The 23,898-nt window shown below is 37.2% G+C and overlaps 1 protein-coding gene across 13 annotated transcripts in view; it reads left to right on the top strand.

Moving 5' to 3' along the window:
- Nucleotides 1-23,898, top strand: part of GTDC1 (glycosyltransferase like domain containing 1) — a 374,816-nt gene that overhangs the window by 334,071 nt on the left and 16,847 nt on the right. For 12 of the 13 annotated variants that reach the window (XR_004623455.1, XM_034654524.1, XM_034654521.1 and 9 more), the window contains one exon: nt 12,166-12,275. The exons of the other annotated variant lie outside the window; for it this stretch is intronic. Coding sequence is in view for 11 of the 12 variants with exons in the window: in XM_034654524.1 (XP_034510415.1) it covers nt 12,166-12,275 (110 nt within the window). In the remaining variant the exon portion in view is untranslated. The remainder of the gene's footprint in view (nt 1-12,165; nt 12,276-23,898) is intronic. 13 annotated transcript variants of the gene reach the window in all.

Genomic DNA, 23,898 nt, shown 5'->3' with positions numbered 1-23,898 from the left:
AAGGAATTAAATCTCAGAGTAGTTTCTTTCGTACCTTGCCCTTGATTACAGCTACCAAATATCAGAACTAGGATTTCAGCCCTCTTTCCATTGGGCTATATTGTCCATATAAACATTTTTACTTCACTTATTTTGATAAACTCATCTTTAGAATAATACTCATAAATGAATTGGTTATTATTAGCTTTCGAGAAACATCTTCTTTTCTCCTTTTGGGTTTATGTACACTTATAAAGCAAACTAGTCAAAATGATCTTTCACCAAATACATTATATACCATACTTGACTATTTTTATTATCTATTCTTTACCAGAAATAATTTGTTCTGATATCCACTAGCCATAAGTATGTGGAAACAAAGACTTTGTTTCATGAGAATTCACAGTCTGGAGCACCTTTTCTTGAACAATATAGTTAATTTATAGCATGTAATATTATTACAATAGTCAGAATCTTTTATTCTTTTCCATATAAATAATTAGTGTACCTTTGGTACCTAATGTGAGCAGTTCTTAATAACTTCTAAGTAAGCAACAAAAGATTAGAGTAACGAGGTTTGGGGCTGAACTTTTTTCTTTATGATACTGTAAAAGGGACCAGGTAGAATAATACAGATTAATTCCATTTATAAGAATGTAGGGAAAAGGAGGAGATACATAATTAATCCTGTTTATAAAATGAAAAAATGCAACATATGTAGCAACAAGAACACATCATTTTGAGCAGGTCTTTCTAGAACAGACATTCCATATTGTGTTCCTCCTTTCCCACAGTCATTGCCATGACAATCTGGTGTGCTTAGCAGTCGCTGCTGAGTAAGGGAGACTGTCTCTTCTAGGGGATCTCTGTCACAGCCAAAAAACACAGCAGTCTTCTTTGGGTCTAGAAACAAGACATAGTATGTGAAATGGATGGAATTTTTGCATTTTTCTCCCCATTGAAGGGATTTCTTATGAATTACTCTGTCCGTTTCTATTTTAACATTTTTTTAAATCAGAATGAGGTTTTGGAGTGGATTTTTCTCTTCAAGTTAAGATTCTTTGCCATATGATTGAAGACCTTGTCATTTCTAGATGTGACAAAATGTCCACAACTGAATATGAAAACCTGTTATTAAGAATTGAAATCCAGGGGCGCCTGGGTGGCACAGCGGTTAAGCGTCTGCCTTCAGCTCAGGGCGTGATCCCAGCGTTATGGGATCGAGCCCCACATCAGGCTCTTCCGCTATGAGCCTGCTTCTTCCTCTCCCACTCCCCCCTGCTTGTGTTCCCTCTCTCGCTGGCTGTCTCTCTGTCAAATAAATAAATAAAATCTTAAAAAAAAAAAAAAAATTTTAAGAATTGAAATCCATTTCGATGAAAGACATCTAATAATGCAGACCATGTTTAATTCTCCATTAAAAAAAAAAAACATGATCCTTCATGTCATTTCATAGACCTGTCCTACCATAGTTTTAAAAATATAACTATCTCTATTCAGCCATGACAGAACCATCATTCATTCATTTCAAAGTCATATTTTGAGTGCCCGCCAACTTCTGAGTCAAAGAGCTTCTCTGATGTTGTGGGACTTCCAGACTAATTATAAGGAAACAGCATACAAATAATTATGAAATAACGTAAAAGAACACATTCATGAATTCATCAGTAGCATATGAATGTTAGTACCAGAGTGATTCAGAGTGAGATGGCACCTTGCAGGGATGACTATCAGTAACAATACATTTAAAGTCAACGAGAGAGACAACGGACAGGGAGTGGCAGAGAGGTGGGGAGAGCCATGTTCCAGATTCAAGAACCGTACGCACAAGAGCTGTGGGTTGTAAAGAGCAGAGAGAAAGGGAGACGATGGAAATGAATATGAATACCAGCACTTATTTGGGGGGATAGCAGGGATAAATGGTTGATGGAAATATCTGAATGTTGGATCGGGTGGCTTAATTTCAATTTAAAGGCTTTTAGTTACTGTAGAGAAGAGAGATCTAAGGAAAATCACGTTGAAGAAGATAATTGAACAATGTTTTGGAAGCTGAACTAGGAGAGGAGAGTCTGAAGTCAGTGGTGTTATAAAGGTATGAGGTGATAACTGAACTCTAAAAATGGAAATTATCAAGCAAATTTGAAATTGTTTTTTAGGACAAAATGGCAAAGTTGGTAATAAGTTGATTGGGAGGACAAGTGTGGAAGCAGCCTCCTTGTGTTCAAAAGTGTGTCAGGCTTAAGATCCTGGAATTTTGGGAGAACAGTTTAGTTTTTAAGTATTATACATGAGTTGTCATTGGAAAGGCCAAGTGAAGATTCTGAATATCCACCTGATTAGAGAAACAGTAAAATCATCACTTACAGTAAATGGGAATAAGAAGGCTAGATTCACAAGAGGTGATCTAGATTTAGAGTTGATGCAGAGTAATAACTTTTATTTTTCTTAAAGTTTTTTTTCTTAATTTATTTGACAGAGAGAGAGAGAGCAGCAGAGAGAGAGGGAGAAGCAGACTCCCTGCTGAGCAGGGAGCCCAGTGCAGGACTCGATCCCAGCATCCCCAGATCATGACCTGAGCGGAAGGCAGACGCTTAACTGAGCCACCCAGGCGCCCAGTAACTTTTTAAACTGTATACCAGGCCTTATTCTAGACATGGGGAATACTGGGTAAGCAAAGGCATAAGTTCGGCCCTTTGTGGAGCTTAAAATGTAGCAGAAGGTAAAGCAGGTGAAACTCTGAGAGTAGGATAGTTCCAAAAGTAGAGTGAATATTGTAGGAAGGGCGGAAAACAAGAAAGAATTAAGTCTACAAAAGAGAAATTTGAATGTTATAAAAAGCACCACATGTCACTTTTAGTAGTATTTGAAACGTCAAAAAATGGGAAACAACTTAAATGTCCATTAGGAGGAGAATTTACTTAAGTTTTGAAATATAAGATAACCATTTTAAAATGAAATATCTATATGTATTGATGGAAATAGATGTCTATTATGTATTTAGTGAAAATGGAAAGTGCAGAATGACCGATATTGACCTCATATTTATAAAATGAGGAAGATGTATATAAAAATACACTCACATAAATATATATGTTTGCATAGGCCTTGAAAGAGGTTGACCCCTGCGTACCAAACAACTGTTAGTAGTGGTTACATCTGAGGAGTACAGTCTGGAGGGGTAAATAGGGGCTTGCAGACTTCATATGTTTCTGAATCATTTGTATTTTAGTACAGTGAGCATGCTTTTTTTGCAGTTGAAATGTATTAAAATAAGTGTAGATTCGCATGCAGTTGTGAGAAATAGAACAGAACCCCCTCCTGGAATTCTGATGCTACAAATGTTGGATCTTCTGGTGTCCCATAGGTCCCTGAAGTTCAGTTCTTTGCTATGGTTTTTTTTTTTTTTTTTTTGGTCTATTTTCTCACTGATGTTCACATCAGGTAAACTCTGTTTATGTCAACATCATGGATTCTATTCCATTCAATACTTTTTCTACTGTTGAGCCCATCCAGTGGTTTTTTTTTTTTCCTTTATTATACTTTTCAGTACTATTTTTAACATCTCCTAGATGCTGAGATTGAGCACTAGAAAATCTGACTGTAAGCTTCCTGACAGGGTAAAATAGGAAACAAGAATCATGCATCTTCCTGTATGAGAGGTAGAAACACAATTCTCAGGGATGTCAGAGTTTTCTAACTATAGAAGGGGGACTGCGAGAGTAGCTCTCAGGATAACTAGCAACACTTTTGAATGTATTTCTGCATATCTCTTAGAAATGTGATAATTCAAAAGAAAATATAAATAATTAGTCGGTTTCAAATTACAGCCCCAGTCACCACATTTGACAAGCAGCAACTTTATTACAGAGGGAAATAGGAAGACTTAGTAATGAATTGGGGAAAGAGTTTAGTTCCATAGAACCTCCCAGGTCTGAGAGGAAGTAATTATGTACATTATGATGATTTAAAAGTATGTGTAATAGTGGATGCCACTTAAGTAACATCCAAGAATGGGGAAGACCTAATTCATCTTAATTAAGGTTCTTCATGGCCTGCCAGTTCTTTGAGGCATGGGTATCTACAGACTGGCTGGCCAGAGTTGCAGAGAGGGAGAGCTTATTGATGAATTAGGTGGCTGAATGAAATTATTGTATACAATATCCAGGGAGAGAGGAAATCATTGTTGAAGAGAAACAACCTGGGGTCTCTAAGCTTTTAGCAATGGGGAGATTTAAAAGGTAATCATGTTGTGGTACCTAATGGGAAAAAAATGATTTCTTTTCACTGGGTGGCCATCTGAATGGAATGAGTGGGAAGATTTAATTGGGGAGAAGGTCATTGGGTTGTAGTCTAAGTACATTATTTGGAAAACAAGCGAGGATCATTTCTAAGAAGGCAGAGTATGGTCAGTGGTGTCAAACTTAAAAGAAAACATAAGCAGCATGAGAACGAATGGGGCAGAAGTGGAAATTGGTATTGTTAGAGAACACTTTCATCCAAGAGAATGTGGGGATAGGAGAGCAAAGTTGTAAGGAAAACACAGGAAGGAGAAAAGACAGACATAGCTTGTGTTCTAAGGTGAGATGATCTGTGAAAGGTCACCTAGAAATAGCCCATTATTGGAAGTCTTATTATCAATAAATGTTATCCGGTAAAAGGGGTAACTTAAAAATGCCAAAGACAGAAATGAAGGAATTATGGAGTAGGGAATAGGATCACAGGCTTCAGGAAGGAAACAGAATATAAGAACACAGGTCTCTCAAAACGAAGCAAGGTAGAAGACCTGGAGCTCTAATAGACTTTGAATTTTGAAAGGCAGACGTCTCTCCCTCTGCTATTAAAGGGAAAGATGACAATATGAATGTGCAGATGGCATGAAAACCTTGATATGCATAAATTAGAATTTTATTTTTCTATAACTTAATTTCTGTGCAATGGCCCATTTCAATATGGTGACAGAAAGCTCAAGTAGTTCAAGATCCTGTCTTCCATTTTCCTGGTCCCCATTCCTCACAGGCCACTGCTGAGGGATCCCTTTCTTCTGTCTGTCTGCCAGCTGCTCTGTGACTCTTCCATGACATGCTCAGAAACCATGGTTCCACCGTTACGCCTGCTGCAGCTCAGGAATCTCTCACGCATGTCCCCGGTACTGTCTGTCTAGACACACTCGCTCAGACATTCACTCTCTGGAGTTGTGCTTCTCCCCCAAGGTTCTGACCCAGGAAGTATGGTGTATGGCTTCTGGGACTCTCAAAGTTCTATTTCCCTTAATTCGCCTTCACCAGTCCTTCATGTTTCTTGTCTGGAGGTGAAACAGCAGCACAGGGTGGAAGGGGGTGTGCTATACTCGTATGGCATTTTGCTTAAATACTTGTACCCGTCTGAAGTCCTTACCATTTCTACATGGATTGTTGCTCCTGTAATCAACCAAGAAGATTTCCCCCCTTTTTTTGGTGGGGTTTGGAGGCCCCCATGCCTATCCCATGCCTTTTCTGAAGCAATGGACATAAAATATCTTATTATCTGGAGTGTACTGGGAAGGAGAGGAGATGGAATAATTTAACATTTCTAAAATATTAAAATACTCCAATACCAAGATGAAGAGAATGAGAGTTTATTATAGATCTCCAGGGTGCCAGGCGTTTCTTCATTCCTAACAACTAACTTTTTTAATGTGGGTATTATTGTTACCCCATTTTAAGGATGAAGCAACAGAGGCTGTATGCAGTTGTGTGATGTAGCTATAGTCATACTGCTGGTCAGTGGCAGAGCCACTTTTCTCTGAACCGCACCTTTCACTCTTCCGCTAAAAGTAGAGTTGAAGGGCAGAATGCAGTACGAGCAGTCTTCAGAGAAAGCCACAGTGGAGAGTCTTGATCTTGGTCAGCCATAAGTAAATATTGGTGGGGAGGTCTGGTGAGGTGAGAGAAAGAGAGGGACTGGTAGTATCCACGAGAGACAGAGACAGAAAGAAGTCGAGAAGTCGGTGGCTAAAACTATTGGTTGAATTCTGTTCGAAGCAGCATCTAAGAAGCAGAAGCCGCACACGTGGCGGGAAACCAGAACTGATATTGCTGTGTCAGGCCTGTAGAGGAGAGGGAAGCGTTTATGGTGCTAGAAAGGCGAGTAGAGAAGTAAATGATCATAACAACTGACACAGAGTGGTAAATGGAAGCTTTATGTTTTTGAACAAGGAACACTTCCATGAATTGGGAAGTAAAGCAGTACTCCATGATAAGGAAGTGAAGATGGAGGTTAGCAGTGTATCAGAAAGGGAAAGAACTTTGAAACCATGGTGTTAGAGAGATCATAATTTTATATTACTTGCACATATTCTTATTGCCATCTCTTGTCCAGTGGGTTTTAACCTCAAGTCACAAGAATCTAAGGAATGTCCAGGGCTTGCTGGTCTGGAAACAAAACCATGGACTGGAGGTGCCAACTCTTTTTCTTCTCATTATATGTAGGAAGAAAGAAACAAAAAAGCAAAGATTGTATAGAAGAAAGATGATGACTTTTTTTTTTAAAGATTTTATTTATTTATTTGACAGAGATAGAGACGGCCAGCGAGAGAGGGAACACAAGCAGGGGGAGTGGGAGAGGAAGAAGCAGGCTTCCAGTGGTGGAGCCTGGTGGGGCTCAATCCCAGAACGCCGGGATCACGCCCTGAGCCAAAGGCAGATGCTTAACGACTGAGCCACCCAGGTGCCCCAAGATGATCACTTTCAAATGATGCGACATGATTTCAAATGTGGACTCAACCTCTTCTGTGTGATCTTAAATGGAAGAATAATTTGACTACTCGGTTGAGAGGCTTAACTAAGATTATGATCAGATGCCTGGCTTGGAATTGTGAACATAGAGCTGGAGCTCTACAAATGTAATCCATTTTTTCCATACCTTCATTTATTCAACAAATATTTTTTTGAGCAGCTAATTTTATGCCACAGATAAATGTATTAGTCAGCATAGGTCACATTATGCTGCAGTAGTGAACTCTCCTCCCCCATGTCAGTTGCTTAGCACAACGAAAGTTTATTTACCTCACTAACTCAAAGTCTGCTGCATGGTTAGGTGGCTTTGCCTCCACGTAGCAGTCCAAACTGCTTCCCTCATTTAACCTAACAGTTGTAACACAAGATCTCCACAAGGATTACTGTACCCAAAAAAGTGCTATTCAGAACTACTCTTTGATACTTCTCCCTGGAAGTGACACAACTCAGTCAGCTTGCAACCCATGGACCAGAACTAGTTCTGTGGCCTCTTCTACTGGGAACATTTGAACCTGGAGTCTTCTGTGTGCTCAGAAGAGAAAAGAACCAGACACTGATGAACAGAAGTAAAGTTTTCCACTACTTGCCAAGGCACTGGGTGCTTAGAGTGAACAAGCCAGTCATCCTTTATTTTTCCCTCACGGAGCTCTCAGTCCACAGTGACATGCTGCTGGGAAACAATAGAGTGGGTAAAGAGCCAGGTTTCTGCCCAGACAATGCAAGGAACGAGATCAAAGAGATAGCATTCCGTAAGGATAAAGTTATGTGGGAAAGTAGGAAAGGGTAACAGTTTAGTGTAAGTGACAAGTATGGAGAACTTAGAAATCCTCAATAAATATTTACTGAACGAATGTTAAATGAGGAATAAGAAGAAATTTAGCTCTACAAAACTAAACGGGAAAGGCAACAGAGAGAGAACAGATATAGGAAGAAAAAACACATGGAAACAGTTTATGCTTTTCGAATGTTCTGAATAATATTTGGGAATAAAAGCTGTTCTTGCTATATCTGCTGCTTCCAGTAAGCCTGAAATATTTCCGTGCTGGTCGCTTCTGCCATAGTTGGGCTGCTGAGGAACTCGTTCCCAGCCAGACTGTTTCATTCTTACCTATTCAAGAGTGACGGGATTGTGGGAAGCTTGGACTTTGACCCATCTTCCACAGTGTTTTGGGATCAATCAAGTTTGCTTGATAGGCCCTATCGAATGTAGAAGAGTCACAAGAAAATAGGAATCATGCTGCCATACATACTGAAAATGGTGCAACGCTAGCCAAAATCCTATGAATACAATTTTGTGGCAGAATGTGCGTATGGGGGGAGGTAGTTCCTTAAAAGAATTAAAAATGATATATATTTAAAAATCTTTATTAAACAATAGAAAATATGGGGGGGGAATGTAACCCCTGTTAACATTTTGATATAGTTCATCCCAGACTTTTTTCTAGGCACACGTACCCATTTGTCTTATAAAAGCAGTTCATATGATAAATACTAGTCCATCATTTGCCTTTTACTTAGCAATATTTCTCAGGTATTTTTCCATATCAAGAAGTATACTTCAATAAATTATTTTTTTAAGATTTTATTTTTAAGTAATCTCTACAGCTAATGTGGGGCTCGAACTCACAACCCTGAGATCATTAGTCACACGCTACACTAACTGAGCCAACCAGGCACCCCCACTATAGTATTATTTTCAATGCAATGTGGTATTGTCTATGTATCCAAATATATTTCTTTATCACCCCTCTAGGTTGTTTACAGATGGCTGCCATTATAAACAATGCTGTTATGAACATATTCCAGCTGAATTTCTGTGCATCTCTTTAATTGTTTGATAGGGTAACTTTTCTCAATTACTGGGACAAAAGTCATATACATTTTCAGGCTTATTATGCATATTACCAAATTGCACTCTAAAACATTGTTCCAATTATGTTCCTACTAGCAATGGATAAGAGCAAAAGAGTGTTTAGGAGCTGGTAAGTCTTCAAGTATGGTTATGGAGAATTGACTATATTATTAAATGTGTGCTTAATCTTCATAGCTAATGGAAAAAGAGGCACCCGCTATGTTATTCTAATCCTCCATCCTATATTTAATGCTTTGTGCTAAAATTATAAATATGAGAGCTTCACATTAGATTTCTTAGAAGAAATCTAAGACAGATTCACATACTCTGCTAAATGGGTTCATTAATATCATGGATGCTGGGATAGATTCCATGGATGACCCATTGGATATTTGGAATGAATTCCTCACTCATCAAAATATATTGAGCTGTGCTATTGACTGTCATTCGTGCCTTGATAGATGGCTATGGCTAAATATCTGTGCACGGCATCTAATGATCATCTGAATGTTAGGAAATTTCTCATTCTTCTGAAGGAAAACTGAGAAAAAAAATTAGCAAAATTCACTATGTAACTTTGAGGGACATAAATGAAATAAAGTATCTACTTATAATACGTGATCTCCTAATTTAGACATAAATAGTACTTTAAAGCACATATCATGTAAAATAATTTTAGAAGTATTGCTCTTTTCCCACCCTTAAATTTCATGAAGCAGTTTTAGCCCAACTCCCCCTTCCGTGCATTCTTGACATTAGTATGGTGGGTGCCATCTTTTCAGGAAGCTGGCATGTTTCCAGCACCTGTCATCTGGAACCCCGTCTAAGCTGCTTGGGGTGCAAGACTTGGGAAACTGTCATCACTGGAAATATTTTCCTTAGCTATAAAAACCCACTTGCTACTCACAATCTCCAATAACCACTTATTCTATTACTTTTGTGTGTGTGTGTGTGATCTTTAAAATACTTGTTTTCAGGGGCGCCTGGGTGGCACAGCGGTTGGGCGTCTGCCTTCGGCTCAGGGCGTGATCCCGGCATTACGGGATCGAGCCCCACATCAGGCTCCTCTGCTATGAGCCTGCTTCTTCCTCTCCCACTCCCCCTGCTTGTGTTCCCTCTCTCGCTGGCTGTCTCTATCTCTGTCTAATAAATAAATAAAATCTTTAAAAAAAAAATAAATAAAATAAAATACTTGTTTTCAACAATGTCCAACAGTTTGAACTGTTAGGTCATGTCTCTCAAAATAATTACTAAGTCCATATTAAATTCCTTTGCTTCAGTTTTTTCCAGTCCCATCGAGTGAATGACTGCTTCCACAATCCAAAAACTGTTACCATTAGGCGTTGTTTCAGGTTAATGCAACTTCACTAAACAGTACTGTACAAAACAAAGTAATTGAGAGAGTGCCCAGTATTATGAGAGACGTTAGAAGGACTTTAGTATAAAATGCCTCTTTTCCTGAGGGATAATTGTGGGGAAGAAAAAATCTCACTTTACATTCGTCCATATATTATAGTTTAAACAAGAAAGGGATTCATACAAATCTCTTTTGTGGTCTTATGCAAAGTGACTGTTGAATATGAAAGCTTTTGTCTACCTATAAAAATATCTAAAGAAATGGGTGAACTGCTTTATTTTTCATTTAAGTAAATTGAATAAAAACATTCTTAAAAATCAAAAGGATACCGTAGGATTGTAATGCATTTATCTTGCATGGAAACACTAAAGTACAGGTTCATAAAGGCTGCTGCCTTGAAAACACTCACATTGGAATCTACGGCTTCTACCTGATTAAACCTCCTCCCAACCCTAAACTGCATCTATTTTAAGTTTAATACAAAACAAACAAACAAACAAAACGGCAGGAAATATTTAGAATAAATATTCTCTTGAGGATCTATAGCCAAAATTTTTGGAACTCAAAATGAAAAATTTAGAGAACAGAGTGGCTAGATTTCCCTATAGTCTTACTCTCTCTTTACGATATATTATGTTATATTGTTTCCATTCTTTTCATCTAAGTACTTCCCAGAGAATCAGAGTAAAAGAACATATTACAGATTAGGTGGCAGCTATTTGATTGATATTGTTGAAGATAGCATATGGTGTATTCTTTACTTTCAAACTGTTTTGAGTCTTTGTTCTTGCCCACAGCATATACAGTATATATGAGAACTATCAAAAACTTCCCAATGGTACATGTATATAATATGCTTCATTTTAAAAAGCGATCAACAATTCGCCCTTGCATTCTTTATTATTTGAAGTAAATCCAATCAAGAGATACAGAGCTTAAAATAAGTTATTATAGAACTCAAATTCTATAAGATCTCATAATTCCTTAAGATTATAAGTGCTGTTTTAAAATGTTAATCAGAAGATGCATTTGTTTTAGTTCTTGATACTGAAAATATTGACTGAATTGTGAATTAACACATTTAGGGTTGCAGATGTCATTTTTCATGAGATTTCCTGAATGATGTAATTTTCATATTTCATATAGCAGTTTGATCAATTTACAGATTTATTTTACATAATTAGTTGGTAAATGAGAAATTCAATTGCTGATATATTACTATTTCTCTGTAATATAAAAAAATAAGTTAAAATTCTGAATTATAAATAAAAAAGCAAATATTTTGAAGACATCTGGTCCACATCTGTCTGAAATAAGATAATTTAAAACAGTGCAATTAACTGCAAAAAATACTGAAATATTCACACCTTACAATGTAAAAAATAACTCATTTCATTTTAATGTGATTTCTTGAACTGATGAATTTTTTTTTATTTTAGTGTCCTTTAGCCTCTCATTCTGTCATCATAAAGAAGACTGACAAGCTAAACAAACAAAAATAATCCATATTTTTCAAAGCCTCTCCTAACTGAAAGAATTATCTTTATTACTATTCTTTTATGAGTTGACTAACCTCCACTCCTGAGTTAATACTCAGCGGACTTAGATTCAGGCCTACCCCCTTTTGATGTATTTATAATTCTCCATTCAATTATTTAAAATGAGAGATTAGTGAGAGAGTCTGTAATCTTGCTCCCTAAATTGTGCATTCCTTGTGGGCACAAAGGGGTTCAGTAAATGTGAGAGGAAGGTATTCAGACCCGTGAAAATGAAAAACATCTTTGGTACATTCTCATGATCAGTAGAGAATCGTCCTTTGAAGACTGGTCTTTTCTTTTGTTAAAAACCTGTGTTAAGTGGAAAATTAACCATTTTAGGAGAAAGGAAAATACACTAGACTTTCTATAGTCAAACCAAAAAAAATGTGAAAAACAAGATAGATTTCTCCTTTAATAAAAGGCTGCAGAGCCTTAAGATTTCAATAGAACTGGGTTTTGATTCATGAGAGAGAAGTTACATCCATGAAATCACTCAATGCTGATGCTACAATTTAAGGTTATAGGGGGAAATCTGCGCTTGGATGCCAGAGGCTCCCTTAACTAGCAATAGACCACAAAAGGAATTGATACCGTGAAAAGTGAAAACATCGTTTCTAACACATACCCTAAGGTTTCACAAGTTATATTTTGTGTGTTTATTTCCAGGGAGCATGATAAAGATCCAGAGAGTTTTTTTAAGGTTTTAATGCACCTTAAGGATTTAGGACTCAATTTCCATGTGTCTGTCCTTGGAGAAACCTTCACAGATGTCCCAGGTATCTCTTTTGAATTTTCTAATGTGTAATTTTATAGATGACATAAGCTGTACAACCTAAGTATTAATTTCCATGTTTCCCTTTGTTAGAATAATCAAGACGAGCACTGTTAACCAACAGATTATACGATGGCATTAAAGCGTGATTCAATTAAAAAAATACTTAAGTAAGCATTCTTTGATTTAAGTTGAGAACGTGAAGTCATCTCTTTTATCAAATATAGTTTATACAATGTAACTTGATGTAAATAAAATATATTGCTTTAGGCATCTTAACACTTAAGAAAAGTGGGAATTTGTAATTGGATATACAACCTCTCACCCCTGGGGTCACTGGTTTGAATCCTACTCGCATTGGTAATGACTGAAATACATACCATCTGTTAGGTGGACTGTGTAAAGCATTTTGGCATCAGACTTGTAATGTGGACTAGCCCACAGTCTACATCTAGTTGTCATTGGCCCATGCCTTTTTTATTGCATTGCGGAAACACAAAAATCTGAAGCTGATGGCAGCAGGTCTTCTCATTCTTAATGCCACATGGACCCTCGTCAGAGCCATTTCCTTCGCCCTCATTCTCAGTGGGCATGTTTGGGTCAGTAAGATGGGCATCCCGAACCCTTTCATAAGCACTTAAGTGTTCATATTATTTTAATTGAGGAATAGTTGACATACAATGTTATATTAGTTATAATATTATATTAGTACAATAGTGATTTGACATTTATATACATTGCGGAAACAGTTACTACTATAAATCTAGTCACCATCTGTCACCTTCCAAAGTTAATACAGTATCATTGACTGTATCCCCCATGTTGTACATTACATCCCCATGACTTGTAACCTGTAACTGAAAGTTTGTACCTCTTAATCCCCTTCATCCATATCACCCCAACCCCCTCTTCTCTGGCAACCGCCAAACTATTCTCTGTATCTGTGAGTCTGGGGTTTTGTGTTTTGTTTGTTTTGTTTTGTTAGATTCTACTTGTAAGTGAAATCATACAGTATGTGTCTTTATCTGATTTACTTTGCTTAGCATAATGCCTTCAAAGTCTACCATGTTGTTGCAGATGTCAAGATTTCATTTTTTATGGCTGAGTAGTATTCCTGTGTGTGTGTGTGTGTGTGTGTGTGTGTGTGTGTGTGTGCATACGCGTGCACCAAGTCTTCTTTATCTTCTTTATCTCTGTCATTGGACATTTAGGTTATTTTCATATCTTGGTTATTGTACATAATGCTACAGTGAACATAGGGACACATACATCTTTCCAAATTAGTATTTTTGTTTTCTTTGGATAAATACCCAAAAGTGGAATTGCTGGATTATATATTGGTCCTATTTTTAAATTTTTGAGGAACTTCCATACTGTTTTCCATAGCAGCTGCACTAACTTACATTCCCACCAGCAGTACGTGAATGTTTCCTTTGCTGCACATCCTCACCAATATTTGTTATTTCTTGTCTTTCTGATAATAGCCATTCTGGCAGGTATAGGGTGATATTTCATTGTGCTTTTGATTTGCATTACCCTAATACTTAGTGACGTTGAGCATCTTTTTCATGTGCCTATTAGTCATCTGTATGTCTTCTTTGGAAAAGTGTCCATTCAGATCCTCTGCTGTTTTTTAATTAGATCGTTTGGGGTTTTTTGTCAGTAAACTGTACAAGTTCTTTATATATTTTCAGTATTAACCCCTTATTGGATATATGACTTACAAATATCTTCTCACATTTCACTGGTTGCCTTTCCATTTTGTTGATGGCTTCCTTAGCTGTGCAGAAGCTTTTTAGTTTGATGTAGTCCCATATGCTTATTTTTGCTTTTGTTTCCCTTGCCTCTTGAGTCAGAGCCAAAAAAAAAAAAAAAGTGCTAAGGCTGACATCAAGGAGCTTATTGCCCAGTTTTCCCAACACCATTGTTGAAGAGTCTATTTTTTCTCCATTGCATATTCTTGTGTCCTTTGTTGTAAATTAATTGACGGTATGTGTGTGGGTTTATTTCTGGACTCTATTCTGTTCTATTGATCTATGTGTCTATTTTAATGCTGATACTGTACTGTTTTTGATTACTATAGCTTTGTAGTGTAGTTTGAAATCAGGGAGTTTGATACCTCTAGCTTTGTTCTTGTTTCTCAAGATTATTTTGGATATCATGTTCTTTTGTGGTTCCATACACATTTTAGAATTATTTGCTCTAGTTCTGTGAAAAATGTCATTGGAATTTTGATAGGAATTGAATTGAATCTGTAGATTGCTTTGAGTAGTACGGACATTTTAACAATGTTAATTCTTCCGATCCACAAGCACAGAATATCGTTCCATTTATTTGTGTCTTCTTCAATTTCTTCACCAATGTCTTGTAGTTTTCAGTTTATAGGTCTTTCACCTTCTTGGTTAAATTTATTCCTATGTATTTTATTTTTTTTTGATGCGATTGTAAATGGAATTGTTTTCTTGAATTCTATTTCTAATAGTTTGTTATCAGTGTATAAAAATGAAATAGATTTTTGTACATCAGTTTTCTTTTTTTTTTGTAAAGATTTTATTTATTTATTTGACAGAGAGAGACAGCCAGCGAGAGAGGGAACACAAGTGGGGGAGTGGGAGAGGAAGAAGCAGGCTCCCAGTGGAGGATCCTGATGTGGGGCTCGATCCCAGAGCACTGAGATCATGCCCTGAGCCAAAGGCAGACGCTTAACGACTGCACCACCCAGGCGCCCCTGTACATCAGTTTTCTATCCTGCATCTTTACTGAATTCATTTATTAGTTCTAACAATTTTTGGTGGAGTCTTTAGAGTTTTCTATATACGGTATCATGTCATTTGCAAATAGGGACAATTTTACTTCTTCCTGTCTGATTTGTATGACATTTATTTCTTTTTCTTACCTAATTGCTATGGCTAGGACTTCTAGTACTGTGTTGAGTAAAAGTGACTAGCATGGTCATCCTTGTCTTGATTCTGATCTTAGGCAAATTCTTTTTTTAAAAGAAATCTTATTTTTAAGCAATTTCCACACTCAACGTGGGTCTCAAACTCACAACCCTGAGATCAAGAGTCACATGTTCTATTGACTGAGCCAGTCAGGCGCCCTTGATTCTGATCTTAGAGGAAAAGCTTTCCATTTTTTAGATTTTCACTGTTGAGTGTGACGTTAGATGTGGGTTTATCATATATGGCTTCTTTATGTTGAGGTACATTTCATCTGTACCCACTTTGTTAAGAGTTTCCATAAATGAATATTGAATTTTATCAGATGCTTTTTCTACATTTATTAAGGTGATCATATGATTTTTTTTTCATTCTGTTAATGTGGTATATTACGTTGAGTGGTTTACAGATCCCACTTGGTCATGATATATGATCCATTTAATCTCTTGTTGAATTTGATTTGCTAATATTTTGTTGAGGATTTTTGCATCTATGTTCATCAGGAATATTGGCCTATAATTTTCACGTGTGTGTTTTTTTTTGGGGGGGGTGTTCTTCTTTGCTTTTGGCATCAGAGTAATGCTAATCTCACAAAATGAGTTTGGAAGCTTTGGTAGGAAGTGTGATAGAATAGGACCAAAATATGGAGGTTCTTGATAACCAAAGTCGATTAGATAAAAGTAATAAATAAGGAACCTAGATTGTGAACAGGAAAGAAATGTGATAAAACTTGTATTTTAGGAAGCTTTGTCTTTCAGTGGTATGTGGGCAGATTCACAGTAAGACACTACAGTGGTAATCCAAATGTGATTCTTGAAGTGGTAGCTGAGAGATTAGTGAGAGGGATGTATGACAGAGATAGTCTCAAGGAAAGTGCAGAAAGGAATTTGAAGATGGATAGAAAGAAGGAAGAAAAATTCTGCTCATTTGCAAAGGTGATGTGTCTTGTTTGTGACAGCACTAAGGTGTTTGTGGATGGACTGAGAAGTATGGCTGGAGGAAGTCCCTTAGCAGAAGGCTTCTCAGCCAGTTTTACTACTGGGTAGTTGTAAGCCACCGCTACAGAAAAGACTAGGATTTTACACAGGGCCATGTTCTTGGGATCACAGTCTCCCTTCCCACACATTAACATTGAGCTATTTAGATCAGTATGGAGGGTTTAAAGTGGGGTGTGAAGCCTCAGGGGCCCAGGTACTGAGTGCTCAGTAGTTATAGGTCTAATCTCATTATTCAACTTTGGCTTGACTGTATCATATACTTACTGAGCACTATAGGAGGGAAATTCCACCGTGAGCAAGACTCAGCCTCCACCTTCAGGGAGCTCTGCCTTGGGAAGATACTTGCATACAATTAACAGGCAACTAAGAAGCTGTGAAATAATTAGGGAATGCTGTGGAAGCCCACAGGAAGGTATATCATATTATCTATGATGTTTCCAGTCTCAACTGGGGCTCCTTCTGCCTCTGATCCATCTCTGTCATTCCAAATGTGAGTCAGCTTTTTTCATGGCTACAGCAATTCACCTTGCACATAAGAAGAGTCCCAGCTGTTGTATAGACAAATGAATCTGGTAGCTTTCCAGGTTATGTTCCTAGAAGGCCACCTTGCCAATCTTTAAAGTTTCCCTAACAGGCCGTTCTGTGTATTTTCAGCCATTCTTATCATTGTTTTGGTTTAACAAACACTTACATAGCACTCACTGTATTCCAGGCATGGTTCTAATCGATTTACAAATATGAATTCTAACTTCTCATAACAGTCTCGTCCAGTATTATTATCTCCATTTTTCTCAGGTGGTGAAACTGAGGCAAAGAGAGATTAAGTAAGGTCACACAGCTAGCTAGGTAGTATTTTTTTATTACTCTGGTAGTAGCCTTCTGTGTTCTTGTTTTCCAGACCTTTTCTCTAAGTTTAAGCATTTTTTTTTCCTCAGCTCACCATCCAACACTTCACAAAAGGATTACCTAACAAGCATACATTTCTTCACCTATTGTCTCTTCTGGATGCTACATTAACATATCTAAAACCCATACCATAACCCAATTTACATACTCTGTAATGTCAGCCAGAGTACTTACTCTCAATGCTATTAACATTGTAAGAAAGTGGTTTTCTTATAAATAATTGCAATAATAATTATTATTATGCTATTAATTGCTACTATTTATTGACACTTTGCTTCTTACTTGGTCCTTTGCCACATTATTTACTATAATGCTCATGATAAGCCCAATGGAGTAGGTATTATTATTCCACTTAACAGGTAGAAAGACTGAGACTCTGAAGGCTTAAGTCATTTTGATTGCACTGCCTGTGAGTTAAACTTTTCTCTTTCACATAGAAGCCTTGATGTATTGGAAAACCAAAAAAGGCTTAATATATAGCCACAGGACCCCTCATTATCCTTTTTTTTTTTTGCTTTTTAATCAAGATATGACTTATATATAACATTGCGTAAGTTTAAGGTGTCCGACATGTTAATTTGATGCACTTATGTATTGTAATATGATTACCACTGTAGCTTTAGCTAACACCTCTCTCACATCACATAATTATCTTTTCTTTTTTGTGATGAGCACGTTTAAAATCTAGTCTCTTGGGGCGCCTGAGTGGCTCAGTCGTTAAGCATCTGCCTTCGGCTCAGGGCGTGATCCCGGAGTTCTGGGATTGAGCCCCACGTCAGGCTCTTCTGCTGGGAGCCTGCTTCTTTCTCTCCCACTCCCCCTGCTTGTGTTTCCTCTCACACTGGCTGTCTCTCTCTCTTAAAAAACAGATAAATAAAATCTTAAAAAAAAAATCTAGTCTCTTAGCAATTTTGAAGTATGTAATATAGTATTGTTGGCTATTATCAATGTGTTATGCTTCAGATATCCAGAATTTATTCTCTTTTAGTTGCAAGTTTGTGCATTAATTTCTTTGTCTCCAACTTCCTTCTCCTTCCCTCTCCGCAGATTTCTTAGGGAAATCTAGCACATCTGAGTGATGATGTTAATGCCAGTGAGTTTTACTGCCCTTTCGATGAAACAATCTCCATTAAATTTCTTTTGAAAATGTTAAAACTGTAATAGAACAACTTGTAGAGTCTCCATACTATTGATTATTTTCAAGTATGTTTATTATTTTCAAATTATATTGTCGTAGGTTTTTATCATCCTTTTTCTGAAAAGTGTGGTAGATTATGGTTCTAGTTTATAGATACATTATTTCTAGCTCTTTTATGTCATCTTTTCATTTTACAAAAGAGTAAAAAGGTCTAGCACAATGATTATTCCAGGTTCCCAGAGCTGGGCAGCGTGGGTGAGATAGGCAGGAGATAATGGCAAGGTTAGGAGTCAACCGAGGAGTCTGTCTTCTCATCCCTATATGCTTCTGTGCATATTCAGTAAATGTTTTTTAAATATCTTCTTTGTGCCAAGCACTATGCTAGACATTTAGAATGAAACAGTGAATAAAGCAGACCTGTGTTGGGATGTTTGCAATTTGTCATCCCATATCAGAGCTCGATTCATCACTTACTAGAACATTCCTTAGAAACATCAGAACTTGCCATTTCTTGAACACTTAGCATGTGCCAGGTACTGTTCTAAGCTCTTGGTGCATTTCCTCACTTACTCTTCACTCTTGTGATTTCCATTTTACTGCTGAGAAAAGTAAGGCGTGAGGAGGTTAAGTCACTTGCCTGATATCACCCATCCATTATGAAACCACATTTCAAACCTTGTCGGTCCAAAGCATTGAATATTCTACATGGAAGCCCACATCATCATCCTTGTTTTAAAGATACCCAGATAGTAGTTGGATATATTTAGTGTTCGATACATATTATTTGAATGAATGAAAGAATGAGTTTGGCATAGAGAACAATACAATTTACATATCATATCAGGTATGTAGAAATCTACATTGAAACTCTTTTCAAGTATTAGAGAGTTAGTGACTGAAAATAGAGAACCCTAAGACTTAAGGAAGTCTAAGTGGCTTTATATTATATCTTCTATTTTATATAGGAGACTTTGATTTAACATAAATCTGTTTTTCAGTTTTTTTCTCATCTTTCAGCTCCTTATATCAGTCAAAATAAGCTGAGTTCTACTAAACTAGCAGACAACCTTAAAATCTCAGTGGCTTGAAACATAAGATTTTCTTCTTACTCATGCTACATTTATTACAGGTGGGCAGTAGTGTTCTACTCATTTTGGTCATTCAGGGACCCAGCCTTGCAGAGACACCCAAGCAACCACCATCTCAAACGTTGCCAGTTAACCATGCCAGATGGAAGAGAAAACTAGGAGATCCTGCCATTAACAATTTACTGCTCTATCCTAAAAGTGACACAAGGTTCCACTCAACGCATTGGCCAGAACTTGTTGCAAAGCACTGAACAACTATAAGGGCGGGGGGCGGGGGGGCAGGAAATGCAGTCCTGAGTTGGGCCCAGAATGGGGAAAGAACAGAAATATTTGGTGAATAGCACTATTGACCACCATAGCTCCTTAATATGCATCATGATCTGTGGCTCATCAGAGAGAAAACCAAGTCTGTCCAAGATGTCTGCTTTAATCTGAGGGAGCCTATCCCCATTGAGTAAAGAAATCTTAACAAATTTAAGACTACTCCCCACAGTCTTCTCCATGGAGACAACCTAGCTGGTGTCTGAAGATATATCTAGCAACCTTGTATCATAAGGCAGAGTAATATGAAGTCAAATTGACCTCTGTGGGAATGATGTGAATTATCACTTACAGGTGACCTGGCATTTTGGAAAGGTTATAGTGACAGTCATGAGTAGTTTTGTCCTCTACCCCCAAGGGACATATGACAACGTCCAGAGACCTCCTAGTTGCTACAGCTGCGGGGGGTGGGGGGGTAGGGTGCTACTCACAGGTAGTGTATAGAGGTCAGAGTTGCTGCTAAGCATCTGACGATGCACAGGACAGCCCCCCACAACAAAGAGTTATCCAACCTAAAGTGTCAATAATGCCAACACTGAGAAACTCTGATATATAGGAATTGAAGTCAGAAGATCAGGTTTGGACTGAGTCCTATAGCTTTCTCCGTTAACCTCAGTTAATCCATCTGTACAATACAAAGGGGGAGATGGGAATGAGAAATACAACAATAAAAACACCTGCCCTACCCACTTCAGTGAGTTAGAATGAAGATTTCAGCACAATTAATTTGGGAGAAAGTATTTTCTTAACTACCAGGCAGATTTTGTTATATGATTCACGTACTTCCCTTCAGAGTTTGTATGTAGAGTGAGTCTTTAATGCATTTTGGATCCAAAGAAGATATTAATGATGCTGAACCTTAAAAGTTTATTTCTGACATTATTTTAATTATTTTTAATTCAGAAAATTGAAAGATCATTCTGGTACATAAAGCATCCATCAGACTCCATGTTGCAAATGAACCAAAAAACCCAGCAGCTCCTCAATGCAAATATTTTAGTTTTGACCAGTTCTCATGACAGGGTCACATTGTTAGCCCTTGATGGTTTAAAAAAAAAAAAAAAAAAGCACAAATGCTTAAGATATCAAGTCAGTGGAATGTGTTTGTATACTTCAAAATTTCCCACAAATGATAATTCTAAACAAAAAAAAATTTTTTTTCTGTGAACAGCCAAAGCCTTACAGCAGGGCTCTTCTTTCCCGACTGCAGACACGGTGTGAGAAGGAGTTTTAGCTTTAGACATTGGGGAACCAGAAAGGTTTCAAAGAAAGTAAAAACCTGAACTACAGTTTTGGCAGATAGAAATCCTTCTGGTTCACCTTTAATTTGAGGTTAAGAACAGTATGTGAGAAACTTCTGGTTAGTATCTGGCATGGCAATGGTTATTACTGTGATCTTGGCATATTTCTGCTCCTTAGTTCTGGAGTCAAATGTTGGACGATTATATAACATTTCCCTCCACTCCCATCTCTCTTTTCACTCCCAGCTACGGTTTCATTTTCAGAAGAGCAGCTACACTATGGGGGGTGGGGGGAAGGAAGCAATAGAAAGTTTCTAGGAAAGCAAATAGCTTATACCACATTAATATAAAGGTGGAAAATTTTGCTACAAGGGGAACCCAGCAGAAGGAAAGTTTATAAATATATGGATCAGTGTTGAATTAAAAGATTATTACATATGACATGAAAGAAGTGTGCCAGTAAAATTAAATAAACTCATTCTCTCTAGAGCATACCGTTCCTCAAACCTTTCCTTCTCCTTTTGTTTTTTGTAATATTATTACTACCTACTTTTTCCCCTAACATAGAAGTATTTACCGAGCTCCTATCATGGTCTGCCACCATATTGTGGACACCAAGAGTAGAATGTGGTTCCTGCCCGCTAGAATCTTATTGTCTGGGAAGCAAAAGTGTTTTTATAATTGTTTCATTATACCATGCCCTTGTTTATATTGGAACATTTTCAAAAAATTTTAATATATTACTTGATAACCCTTACAGCAATGTAGTAGACATTCAAACGAATATTAGCATCCCAAATTTATAGCTGAGGAAAATGATCCACGTTGGCCCCATTTAAGTAGCGTGGATCTGAGGTGGACAGAACCACCTTCACGTGTTTCTTATAAATAAGCATATAGTTAGTTTCCCAAGAACATGATTTAAAACAGAAATCTCTGTCTCTTAGTCCTTTGCCGAAGAAAACAACAAAAAATAATGGGAAAGTAAGGAAGGTTCTATAAGTGTGGACATATATGCTCCTGACAGGAAATAATAAATACTGTAATAAAAATGACAATATCTCTTAAGATAACTTATGAATTTAACAAGATGCCAATAAAGATGCCAAAATATTACTTTATGTATCTTCACATACTTCTAGCATACTAGCTAGAAGATACTATATATCTAGCATACTTCTAAAATTTGTATAAAATAAATAAATAAATGCTCAGAATATCAAAGGATTCTCTAGCAAAGGAGTAACAAAGGGAAACACGCCCTACCGTATTCAGAACATGTATGGAGTGATAACTTTTAAAAGAGTACTTTACAGAGACGCCTGGACGGCTCAATCGGTTAAACGTCTGCCTTCAGCTCAGGTCATGATCCTGGGGTCCTGGGATTGAGTCCTGCTTCGGGCTTCCTGCTCAGTGGGGAGCCTGCTTCTCTCTCTCTTTCTGCCCCTCCCCTTGCTTGTACTCTGTCCGACAAAGAAAAATAAATAAAATCTTTGAAAAAAAAATTTTTTTAAATAAATAAAAGAGTACTTTACATATTCAAAAGTAGAACAATAGACAAAATAGAGAATTCAGAAGTAAACTCAATTTGTATGTAAATTTAATATCCAGCAAACTTAGGATAACAAAAATTAATATACTTACTCCAGCTCTAAAGTGTAATATTATTAGTGAAAGCAAGAAAATAAGTAAAATAAATAGCTACAGTGCACAAAAAAAAAAAATCATGAAAGAAATCAAGTATAGATTTTACGTATACATTATAGATAAAGGTATACAGAAGCATCGACATAGTGTAAGTACAGTAACTTACTGAACTCTTACTCCTTGCCCAGTGCAAGGCTGGGGCTTATACTCTGATAGTCCATTTGATATCACAACAGTCCTCTCGGTAGGTACAATTACTGTCCCCTATGTACGAGCGAAGACACAAAGGCCTAAGTTAAATAATTTGCCCAAAGTCACACAACTAATAATAAAGATAATGATACCCAAAGAAATCAACACTAAATCAAATTTTGAGGAAAAAAATCGAATTTTACCTGTTACAAAGTAGTATAAATACAGGGAATAGGACAGAGCAGTTACATGGACCCAAGAATAAAAGTAAAGGCATATCCTAACAAAGCCTAGCCAGTTCATGGAGAATCATCTGCATGAATAATGATGGCAATGTAAAATTTTTTTTTTTTAGTCAAACCCTTTGTTTGGGTGACTTCACGTCAAAGAATGTATCCCATGGGAACTCATCCTATGCCTTGCTTCCAAACGTCTGTCAAGAAATTGTCCTCAAAAGTTGTAACTATGAAAACATGACTGAAGAAAAATGCTCTTTCATTTTCCTAAACAGGAGTCCTCAAAGTTTATGATATATGTGCACTCAGGGAAGACTTAAGGAAATGGATAAATTAATTAAATAACAAATGGGAAAAGATCAAGACATTGATGAACCAATAGGAAACTAGAAACAGACCCTAATTTTAAAAGCCTGTACATGTATGTATGACAGAAGGGTGATAGATAGGAGGTCTTAGAATATGACTTGTGCACCTTGTTTTGGTATTTTATCCTTTTGAATTCCTCTAGTCAGATATGGTCATGATTTGGAGTGCAGTGTGGTCAAATAATACGTGCCTCAATAATAATAGTCCTTGTCTATGGTAGAAGGCCTGCCTGTTTTTGCAAATTCATGTTTCCTGCAATGTCTTTTCAGCCCCAGAGTCTCTTGACAGACACAGCAGAATAGGGAGGGAATATCTGGATCCAGCTAGCGATCTTTTCCAGCTATAGCTCTCCTGGCCTAAATTGTTACATTTGTAAAATGGAAACCATCAGAGATACATGGTACAATGGAATGAATTCTATCCTGGAATTTAAAAGGCTCAGGGTCTGCTTACAGCTCTGCCACTGAGCAGCCATGCCACCTCTCTCCTAGCCTCTGCTTACTTATCCATAAAATAAAGTCACCCAAAAGAGGTGAGAACTAGAAGGGACCT

The sequence above is a fragment of the Ailuropoda melanoleuca genome, chromosome 2, assembly GCF_002007445.2.
Source record: "Ailuropoda melanoleuca isolate Jingjing chromosome 2, ASM200744v2, whole genome shotgun sequence".
Lineage (NCBI taxonomy): Eukaryota > Metazoa > Chordata > Mammalia > Carnivora > Ursidae > Ailuropoda > Ailuropoda melanoleuca.
This window is presented reverse-complemented; position numbering and strand designations above follow the sequence as displayed.